Raw genomic sequence first — 11620 nt, forward strand, 5'->3', positions numbered from 1 at the left:
TTGAGGAAGTGGAGGACGTGGAGGAAGTGCAGGAAGTGGAGGTAGTTGACGAAGTCGAGGAAGTGGACGAAGTGGAGGAAGTGGGGGAAGTGAAGGAAGTGGAGGAAGTCGACAAAGTGGAAGAAGTGAAGGAAGTGGAGGAAGTGGAGGAACTGGGGGAAGTGGAGAAAGTGAGGAAGTGGACGAAGTCGACGAAGTGGAGGAAGTGGAGGAAATGGGAGATGTGGAGGAAGTGGACGATGTTGACGAAGTGGACGAAGTTGACGAAGTGGACGAAGTTGACAAGTGAACGAAGTTTAAGAAGTGGAAGAAGTGGACGAAGTGGAAGAAGTGGACAAATTGGAGGAAGTGTTCGAAGTGGACGAAGTGGAGGAAATGGACGAAGTGGACTAAGTTGACGAAGTGGACGAAGGGGACGAAGGGGACGCAGTTGACGAAGTAGATGAGGTGGAGGATGTGGAAGAAGTGGAGTAAGTGGAGGAAATGGACGAAGTGGACTTAGTCGACGAAGTGGAGGAAGTAGAGGAAGTGGAGGAAGTGGAGGAAGTGGAGGACGTGGAGGAAGTGGAGAAAATGGAGGAAGTTGATAAGTGGACGAACTTGACGAAGTGGAGGACGTGGAGGAAGTGGAGGAAGTGGACAAAGTTGACGAAGTGGACGAAGTGGAGGAAATGGACGAAGTGGACGAAGTGGCCGAAGTGGACGAAGTTGAGGAAGTGGAGGATGTGGATAAAGTGGAGTAAGTGGACGAAGTGGACGAAGTTGACGAAGTGGAGGAAGTGTAGGAATTGGAGGAAGTGGAGGAAGTGGAGGAAGTTGACGAAATGTTGACGAAGTCGAGGAAGTGAAGGAAGTAGAGGAATTGGGGGAAGTGGACGAAATGGAGGAAGTGGAGGAAGTCGACGAAGTGGAAGAAGTGGAGAAAGTGGAGGAAGTGGAGCAAGTGGACAAACTTGACGAAGTGGAGGAAGTGGAGGAAGTGGAGGAACTAGGGGAAGTGGAGGATGTGAGGACGTGCATGAAGTCGACGAAGTGGACGAAGTTGACGAAGTGGACGAAGTTGACAAGTGGACGAGTTTAAGAAGTGGAAGAAGTGGACGAAGTGGAAGAAGTGGACGAATTGGAGGAAGCGTTCGAAGTGGACGAAGTGGACTAACTTGGCGAAGTGGACGAAGTGGAGGAAATGGACGAAGTGGACTAAGTTGACGAAGTGGACAAAGTGGACGAAGGGGACGAAGTTGACGAAGTGGATGAGGTGGAGGAAGTGGAAGAAGTGCAGTAAGTGGAGGGAGTGGAGGAGGTGGACGAAGTTGACGAAGTGGACTAAGTGGAGGAAGTGGAGGAAGTAGAGGAAGTGGAGGAAGTGGAGGAAGTGGAGGACGTGGAGGAAGTGGAGAAAATGGAGGAAGTTGAGAAGTTGACGAACTTGACGAATTGGAGGAAGTGGAAACAGATGACGAAGTGGACGAAGTTGAGGAAGTGGAGGAAATGAAGGAAGTGGAGGAAGTCGACAAAGTGGAAGAAGTGGAGGAAGTGGAGGAAGTGGAGGAAGTGGATGAACTTGACGAAGTGGAGGAAGTGGAGGAAGTGGAGGAAGTGGACGAAGTTGAAGAAATGGAAGAAGTGGACGAAGTTTATGAAGTGGACGAAGTGGAGGAAGTGGAGGAAGTAGACGAAGTGGACGAAGTGGACGTTGTTGAAGAAGTGGAAGAAGTTGACGAAGTTTACGAAGTGGACGAAGTGGAGGAAATGGGCGAAGTTGACGAAGTGGACAAAGTTGACGAAGTAGACAAAGTGGACGAAGTTGAAGAAGTAGAAGAAGTGGACGAAGTATACAAAGTGGATGAAGTAGAGGATGTGGAGGAAGTGGAGGAGGTTGACGAAGTGGACGAAGTTGAAGAAGTGGACGAAGTTGAAGAAGTGGACGAAGTGGAGGAAGTGTAGGAACTGGAGGAACTGGAGGAAGTGAAGGAAGTTCAGGAAGTGGAGGAAGTAGAGGAGGTGGACAAAGTGGAGGAAGTGGACGAAGTGGACGAAGTTGAAGAAGTGGAAGAAGTGGACTGATTTGACGAAGTGGACGAAGTGGAGGAAATGGACGAAGTTGACGAAGTGGACGAAGTGGCCGAAGTGGACGCAGTGTAGGAAGTGGAAGATGTGGAAGAAGTGGAGTAAGTGGAGGAAGTGAAGGAAGTGGAGGAAGTGGACGAAGTGGAGGAAGTGGAGGAAGTGGAGGAAGTGGAGGAAGTGAAGGAAGTGGACGAAGTTGACGAAGTGGACAAAGTGGACGAAGGGGACGAAGTTGACGAAGTGGATGAGGTGGAGGAAGTGGAAGAAGTGCAGTAAGTGGAGCGAGTGGAGGAGGTGGACGAAGTTGACGAAGTGGACTAAGTGGAGGAAGTGGAGGAAGTAGAGGAAGTGGAGGAAGTGGAAGAAGTGGAGGACGTGGAGGAAGTGGAGAAAATGGAGGAAGTTGATAAGTTGACGAACTTGACGAATTGGAGGAAGTGGAAAAAGATGACGAAGTGGACAAAGTTGAGGAAGTGGAGGAAATGAAGGAAGTGGAGGAAGTCGACGAAGTGGAAGAAGTGGAGGAAGTGGACGAAGTGGAGGAAGTGGACGAAGTTGAAGAAATGGAAGAAGTGGACGAAGTTTATGAAGTGGACGAAGTGGAGGAAGTGGAGGAAGTAGACGAAGTGGACGAAGTGGACGATGTTGAAGAAGTGGAAGAAGTTTACGAAGTTTACGAAGTGGACGAAGTGGAGGAAATGGACGAAGTTGACGAAGTGGACAAAGTTGACGAATTAGACAAAGTGGACGAAGTTGAAGAAGTAGAAGAAGTGGACGAAGTATACAAAGTGGATGAAGTAGAGGATGTGGAGGAAGTGGAAGAGGTTGACGAAGTGGACGAAGTTGAAGAAGTGGACGGAGTGGAGGAAGTGTAGGAACTGGAGGAAGTGGAGGAAGTGAAGGAAGTTCAGGAAGTGGAGGAAGTAGAGGAGGTGGACGAAGTGGAGGAAGTGGACGAAGTGGACGAAGTTGAAGAAGTGGAAGAAGTGGACTGAGTTGACAAAGTGGACGAAGTGGAGGAAATGGACGAAGTTGACGAAGTGGACGAAGTGGCCGAAGTGGACGCAGTGTAGGAAGTGGAAGATGTGGAAGAAGTGGAGTAAGTGGAGGAAGTGGAGGAAGTGGACGAAGTGGTGGAAGTGGAGGAAGTGGAGGAAGTGGAGGAAGTGGAGGAAGTGGAGGAAGTGTAGGAACTAGAGGAAGTGGAGGAAGTTGACGAAGTGGAGGAAGTTGAGGAAGTGGACGAAGTGGACGAAATTGAAGAAGTGGAAGAAGTGGAGGAAATTTCCGAAGTAGATGAAGTGGAGGATGTGGAGGAAGTGGAGGAAGTTGACGAAGTGGACGAAGTTGAAGAAGTGGAAAAAGTGGAGGATGTGGAAGAAGTGGAGGAAATGGACGAAGTGGACGAAGTGGTCGAAGTGGACGAAGTTGACGAAGTTGACTAGGTGGAGGAAGTGGAGGAAGTGGAGGAAGTGGAAGAAGTGGAGTAAGTGGAGGAAGTGGTGGAGGTGGACGAAGTGGACGAAGTTGATGAAGTGGACGAAGCGGACGAAGTGCACGAACTGGACGAAGTGGACAAAGTGGAGGAAGTAGAGGAAGTGGAGGAAGTTGACGAAATTGAAGAAGTGGACGAAGTTTCCGAAGTGGAGGATGTGGAGGAAGTGGAGGAAGTTGACGAAGTGGACGAAGTGGACGAAGTTGAAGAAGTGGAAAAAGTGGAGGAAGTGGAAGAAGTGGCCGAAGTGTACGAAGTGGACGAAGTGGAGGAAATGGACGAAGTGGTCGAAGTGGACGAAGTGGACGAAGTGGACGAAGTGGACGAAGTGGACGAAGTGGACGAAGTTGACGAAGTGGACTAGGTGGAGGAAGTGGAGGAAGTGGAAGAACTGGAGTAAGTGGAGAAAGTGGTGGAGCTGGACAAAGTTGACGAAGTGGACGAAGCGGACTAAGTGGAAGAAGTGGACGAACTGGACGAAGTGGACAAAGTGGAGGAAGTAGAGTGATGAGTCAATATTTTCTCAATTTCACTTAGCTTATTGTACCGAATTTAATCGGGGAATTGTGCTTAAATGTCCAGTATTTTCCCATTTTTCTTAATTGTGCTTAATTTGATCAGAAATTCTTATTTTAATTAATTTGAATTATCTGAGACTAATTATTTGCATTATTAATTGTAGGGAAATTATTGGAAAATATTTGGGACAATTGGAGGTCAAAAGATAATACCAAATCAATTTTATTTTAAGCTAAAAAGAGAAAGGAGGTATGGATTTATTTTTGGGGGTGCACACAGAAAAAAGTGCGAGCTGCCACATTGGAGAATTTTTCTTTGGAAAATTAAGTGTGTGAGTCCGTGAAGCTGGAAGGAATGAGGGGGCCACCACTCACATTATTTTACATTGGCTTAGTAAAGCTCACGGCCAGGAGGAGTTCCAAAATGAAATGTTAGAGTTTTATTGAATTAGCATTGTTAAGAGAAGAAGTATTGTGGTGGCAAAAGAAGAGGTGTCCAGCAACACTTGGGCTTCATGCGGAGAAAAAAAAAAAAAGAGGTGTGCTAATCCACAAGAAAGCAGCCACATGGGGTGACATCCAGCAAGCGGTCCAGCTGCCACTTGGCCGTCCAGCACTGCACCACATTAAGACGCATCCACATCCTTAGGTAGCTGCCACGTTCTTGAAAGAAGAGAGGGCCCATGAGAAGAATTTCTGACAGCACACTCCATGAAGAAGTCCAGCTGCCATACTAAGCCACGGACATCAAAAGGACTTTGGAAATTAAGAATTTCACGCTTCCAGCAACATCATTTTCCAGCAGCTGGTCCAAAGAAGTGAAGCAAGTTCACGGTCCAGCAGAGAGAAATCCAGGGGTGCATCCAGTGAATCCAGCAAGCAGCCTGCACCAGCAGCTTCAGCAAAGGTCCAACAGGTTTGAAGAGGCACCACGGTCCAGCAGGCGTGTGTCCAGAGGGGGGTGTTCTTCATTTTTCCAGCTGAAGCAAGGAAGCAGGCGGCCCACATCTCATTTCTTTTCCAGCACACTGCATCCACACGGCCTTCACACATCCAGCTTTCAAATGGAAAAGAATTCCACACGTTCACGGTGCATTCAGCAACTTGGAGAGATTCGGCCCACTTGGAAGCACAACCCGGCAGCATGTCAACGCACACGGTCCAACAGCTTGGAGGAGGTTTTTTTTAAAAAACCCCTGACGTTGGATGAAGATAGGGGTCTCGGCCTGGAGTTGTAGCCGCCAACCTCAGTTTTCTTTGAGCATTTTTTTTAATTTGTAGAAATGGCTAGTATGCTGTTACGGGATTTTGGATGAAATTTTAGAAGCACTTTTACTTGTTCCATAGGCTAGATGCACAAAACTATTTACTTGGAGATTCACGTTTTCTTTCTTTAGTATCCACAAGCAATGCATTTTCTTTATTTTAGATAAAGCACAATGATTAATTATTGAGGGCAGTGGTGTTACGTTCTGGAAAGGGAGCACGCGATGCTTTTAATTGGGAAATATTCATTTTGGTTTGAAAGATAGGTAGGCGTTGATGCATTGGACAGTGCACATGTCACGGCCTGGAGGTGTGCACGGGATGCAGTTTGCAATGTGTGTGTTGGAGCAGCTGTTACGCCCAGATTAGGAGATTTGATTTTTTTTTATTTTATTTGGAATATGAATTTGGTTGCAGCGTCCAACTTAGGAGAAGTGTTGTGCGTAATGAAATTTTATTTTATTTCTTGGAGAATGAAGCACTTGGTATCACGTTTGGTGCAGCACGCTCAAGGGATTAAAGTTTCTTTTATTTAATTCAAGCTACACACTATTGGATGAGCAGAGTAATGCCAAGTGGTTTTAGTTTTCCTAGTACTTCAAGTATTTAATGTTAAATGTTCTTTAAGCATTCATTTCAATTGTCTGTCATTTTCATGTTTGCATTTAATTGTGTAGATCAATGTTGCACTTTTAATTCGATTTAAGCACTTTTCATGTTAATGTCCTTTATTTTTCGTGGTTGTAATATTTTAGTTAAAATGTTAGCTTAAGTGACCTGTCATTTTAATATTGTTTTAATCCTGTGTTTACATCCGTGTTTATGTTCCTGTTTTGAATTAGTTCACTTGCATTCATAAAAAATCACAAACCCCCCCACTACGTGTTTGATCTGAGACTGAACCACAATTTGGTCCTTGAGAGACGACCTAGGAGTCACTTCCTAGTCTATACTGCATTCTTTTATGCACAACTTTTGTGGGAGGTGCGACCCTCTCATCATAGAGGAAGTGGAGGAAGTGGACAAAATTGAAGAAGTGGACGAAGTTTCCGAAGTGGAGGATGTGGAGGAAGTGGAGGAAGTTGACGAAGATGAAGAAGTGGAAAAAGTGGAGCAAGCGGAAGAAGTGGACGAAGTGTACGAAGTGGATGAAGTGGAGGAAATGGACGAAGTTGACGAAGTGGATGAAGTGGACGAGTGGACGAAGTGGTCGAAGTGGACGAAGTTGACGAAGTGGACTAGGTGGAGGAAGTGGAGGAAGTGGAAGAAGTGGACTAAGTGGAGGAAGTAGTGGAGGTGGACGAAGTTTACGAAGTGGACGAAGTGAAGGAAGTGGAGGAAGTGGAGGAACTGGAGAAACTGGAGGAAGTGAAGGAAGTTCAGGAAGTGGAGGAAGTAGAGGAAGTGGAGGAAGTTGACGAAGTGGACGAAGTTGACGAATTTGACGAAGTAGATGAAGTGGACGAAGTTTAAGAAGTGGAGGAAGTGGAGGAAGTGTAGGAAGTAGAGGAAGTGGAAGATGTTGACGAATTGGACGAAGTTGACGAAATTGACGAAGTGGACGAATTTTAAGAAGTGGAAGATGTGGACGAAGGGGAGGAAGTGTTCGAAGCGGAGGAAGTGGAGGAAATGGACGAAGTTGACGAAGTGGAGGAAGTCGACGAAGTGGAGGAACTGGACGAATTACAGGAAGTGGACGGAGAGGACGAAGTGAACGAAGTGGACGAATTGGAGGAAGTGGAGGAAGTGGAGTAAGTGGAGGAAGTGGAGGAGGTGGACGAAGTGGACGAAATGGACGAAGTGGACGAAGTTGACGAAATGGACGAAGTGGAAGAAGTGGAGGAAGTGGAGGAAGTGGACGAAGTGAACGAAGTGGACGAAGTGGAAGAAGTGGAGGAAGTGGAGGAAGTGGACGAAAGTGGAGTAAGTGGAGGAAATGGAGGAAGTGGACGAAGTGGAGTAAGTGGAGTAAGTGGAGTAAGTGGACGAAGTGGGCGAAGTGGAAGAAGTGGAAGAAGTGGAAGAAGTGGACGAAGTCCACGAAGTGGACGAAGTAGACGAAGTGGAGGAAGTGGACGAAGTTGAGGAAGTGGACGAAGTTGAGGAAGTGGAGGAAGTGGACGGAGATGAAGAAGTGGAAGAACTGGACGGAGTTTACGAACTGGACGAAGTGGAGGAAATGGATGAAGTTGACGAAGTGGACGAAGTGGCCGAAATGGACGAAGTGGAGGAAGTGGAGGAAGTGGACCAAGTGGACGAAGTTGACGAAGTGGAGGAAGTGTAGGAACTGGAGGAAGTGGAGAAAGTTGACGAAGTGGATGAAGTTGACGAAGTGGAGGAAGTGGACGAAATTGAATAAGTGGACGAAGTTTCCGAAGTGGATGAAGTGGAGAATGTGGAGGAAGCGGAGGAAGTTGACGAAGTGGACAAAGTTGAAGAAGTGGAGAAAGTGGAGGAAGTGTACGAAGTGGACGAAGTGTACGAAGTGGACGAAGTGGAGGAAATGGACGAAGTTGACGAAGTGGACGAAGTGGACAAAGTGGACGAAGTGGTCGAAGTTGACGAAGTGGAGGAAGTGGAGGAAGTGGAAGAAGTGAAGTGATAACACTCTAGATTTACATATTTTTCTCTGTTAAAAATCATTTCTTAGATTTCTTTAGTTTTTAATTTCTTAGAATTAGGCTAGTTTTATGTTTTTCTCTTAATTCTTTAGAATTGTAAAATTTTAGTTAAAAATAGGTTTTTAGATGTAATTTTTAATCTTTATTAATAATTAGGAAATTAGTATTTTTCTAAAATTCTTTTAATAAAAAAATGTTTGATTTTAATTAGGTTTTAATCTCATAATATTTCTTCTTATTTGCACTCTAACTCTTTTATTCATTTTTTTAGATTGGATCTGGTTTGGGCTTGAACAGCCAGCAGAAACACTGGCCCTGATCCCTCTTTGGGTTGTTTTGTGGCTGAATCTATTGGACAGCAGGGAGCAACAATTGGGCCGCTGAAAATGTTGGATTGAAAATGAATTGGGCCGCTGAGAAGCCAGCCTTGGGCTGACAATGCTGCTGCCACATTTGGATTATTAGGCCATTCGTAAAACGCTGCGTTTGGTTTGACAGTGCAGGCTTGGAGAATTGGGCTGAGTGGATTGGCGCTGCTGCAGTGGGCTTTTCCCTTTAGTGGAACGTCATCGTTTTGGTGTTCTGTTCCTTTGGGGTTCTTCACTCCATCACTTCATTTGGAGGCAGTAGCACACACGAGCCAAGAGAGAGTAAAGCGAGAGGAAGAAGAGGAGAGCTCCACTAGACCGGAGCTGATCGGTGAAGATAGAGAAGAGGACCGGAGCTGACCGGCACTGCCACGTGGAGGGCGAAGATTACAGCGTGTCAAGCAAGGTTCCCTTCTCCCGTTTTATTTTCTCTTTTCGTTCTCCAACCCTATATAAAGGGGTTTTTCACCATGTAAATGAGATATATAGAGAACACTTCTTCATATACTTTTGAGATACATTTTCAGATGCTCTATAGATTAGGGTTTTTACGCTTTTCTTAGAGTAGAGATATTGTTCTTGCTTCTGGATTTCGTCGAGACAAGTGCGTGAGTGATAGCCGCACGAATCTTGGTGACTTCTGATATAGTTGTAATCTTCTTTTCATATTAATAAAAGTTCTTTTTTCTATTCTCGTTTGTGTTGATTTTGTTCTGTGATTTTGATTTCTGCCATTGTTATGTTCTGAGAAAATGAATTGCATTTTGTATCTCTGCATTCTATAATTCCTTTTGGAATTAAATGACTCTATATTGAGCAGTTTTTACCGAGAAGTCTTCTCGAGTTAGAGTTGAATCCAATGCATAAAGATTCATTTGGTTTTCTGTTTCTATTATGTTTCTTTCTATTTTCCAGTATGTGTGATTTCAATTTCAGTGTTGTATTCCTGTTCTTGTGAAAGTGTGCATTGATTGAATAATTGAGTGAGAATTTCCATTTTAAGTTCTGAAATATGAACTCAAAAGACCCCAAGGAGGGCTTACATTTCTCGGAATGTCTTTCTGAAGAGGAATTGAGACTCTTTCATTCAATTTAATGTCCACTCTTTCGGTTTTGATACATGTATATACCACTTCTTTTCTGCATTCTTAGTTTCTTTTTCAGTTTTAATTTTAGTTTCCTTGCTTTGTTAATTGTTAGCATTCATAGATTAGTTTTAGTTGCATTCACTTCTCATTTTGTTCTGTTATACATAGATTCTATAGTTTAGCTTAAGTTTCAGATTTTATTTCTTTGCATTTTATTTCTTTATTTTGTTACTTTTCTTTAAACAGATTTCAATTGCTTTATTCATTTCTTTTTAAATTTCATTGTTTCATTTAATTTCGTTCCCCACCTTGTAGTAGTTAATTAGGTGTTAAATAAATACAAGATTTAATTCTACACTTTAAACTTAATTCTAGCCGAGTCTTTGGATTGATTCCCTGGTTGTCCTATACTACATTAGTGGGGACTAGGGTTTGCTGACTTTTAGTGCGACCTAAAAGCCTTTCAACAAATGGTGCCGTTGTCGGGGACTCGGCGAATTGAGTTTTAGAGTGTTAGGTTAATCTTGTTTAGGTCTGTTTTCTTACTTGCATTTCTGTCTGTGTTCATATAGCTTAGGCTTAGGAGTGTAGAGTAGTCCTTGCATCTATATAGTTTGTATAGTTTCTCTTTTCTTTCATAAATTTCTTGTGTTGAATTTTGTACTAGAGGTCTTAGAGGTCTGATTGGTGTTTCTTCCAGTGAGCCTTGGGTAAGCATGAATTACTACTCTTCATATGATAACTGTTCTTTTCCTTATAATGCTCAACCACCAAGATTTGACCTGTTTTATGAGCCTATTCCTGAGGATTTTATGCAGCCAGCCAATCAAGCTTTCCAGCAGCAACCACCACCTTGTTTTCAACCATATTGTGAGCAGCAACCCTGGCAAGTGCAACAACAGCTGCCAGATTCATATTGGCACCAGTATGCTAAACCAGAGCTGGAGGAATTCCAATCAGTGCAGCCATGGCAAGATCAATTTTGTCATCAGCAGCAAGGGATTCCAACATCTGAATTTCAAGGGATGACTAATCAAGTGGCTGAATTAGTATCTGCTATCAACAAGCTGACAGGGAAAGCTGAAGAGGAAGAGGGCACACCTGTTGCCATTGAGTTTCAAGGTTTTGAGAGTCAAATCACTTCAGGCATTGTGAGCTATACACCACAGTTTTATCAAGATGCAAATCAGCCGTGGCAACCTGAATTTGGTGAATTAGAGCAGCAAGATGTATATTCTCCAGACTGTATGGCACACATGTGGAAGGTGGCAGCACAATTGGCAAGGGAATCAAATGAAGCACAAGCAACGATTGATGATTTGAAGCAACTTTCAACAACACCACAACAGTTTGATAGACGAAGATGACGAAGTTGACGAGGTGGACGAAGTTTACGAAGTTTAAGAAGTGGAGGAAGTGGAGGAAGTGGACGATGTTGACGAATTGGACGAAGTTGAGGAAGTGGACGAAGTGGTCGAAGTGGACGAAGTTGACGAAGTGGACTAGGTGGAGGAAGTGAAGGAAGTAGAAGAAGTGGAGTAAGTGGAGGAAGGGGTGGAGGTGGACGAAGTGCACGAAATGGAGGAAGCAGACGAACTTGACGAAGTTGAAGAACTCGAAGAAGTGGACAAAGATTACGAAGTAGACGAAGTTGAGGAAATGGGTGAAGTAGACGAAGTGGAGGAAGTTGACGAAGTGGAGGAAGTTCACGAAGTGGAGGAAGTGGAGGAAGTGGAAGAAGTGGAGTAAGTTGAGGAAGTGGACGAAGTGGAGGAAGTGGACGAAGTTGACGAAGTGGACGAAGTTTACGAAGTGGACGAAGTGAAGGAAGTGGAGGAAGTAGAGGAAGTGGAGGAAGTGAAGGAAGTTGAGGTAGTGGAGGTAGTGGAGGAAGTGGAGGAAGTTGACGAAGTGGACGAAGATGACGAAGTTGGCGAGGTGGACGAAGTTTACGAAGTTTAAGAAGTGGAGGAAGTGGACGATGTTGACGAATTGGACGAAGTTGAGGAAGTGGACGAAGTGGTCGAAGTGGACGAAGTGGACGAAGTTGACGAAGTGGACTAGGTGGAGGAAGAGAAGGAAGTGGAAGAAGTGGAGTAAGTGGAGGAAGGGGTGGAGGTGGACGAAGTGGACGAAATGGACGAAGAGGAAGTGGTGGAGGTGGACGAAGTGGACGAAGTTGACGAAGTTAACGAAG

The 11620-nt window shown here is 44.7% G+C and overlaps 1 protein-coding gene across 1 annotated transcript; it reads left to right on the forward strand.

Annotated features, from left to right (window-relative positions):
* Window positions 1-10139: 10139 nt before the first annotated feature.
* On the forward strand, window positions 10140-10790 carry LOC148191036 (uncharacterized). Its single transcript, XM_088101261.1, has one exon. It carries the CDS (start codon window positions 10140-10142, stop codon window positions 10788-10790), a length of 651 nt encoding a protein of 216 aa, XP_087957387.1.
* The last annotated feature ends 830 nt before the right edge of the window (window positions 10791-11620 follow it).

Source organism: Vigna umbellata, chromosome 11 (assembly GCF_029865625.1).
Source record: "Vigna umbellata cultivar VRB3 chromosome 11, Vumbellata_1.0, whole genome shotgun sequence".
Classification (NCBI taxonomy): Eukaryota; Viridiplantae; Streptophyta; class Magnoliopsida; order Fabales; family Fabaceae; genus Vigna; species Vigna umbellata.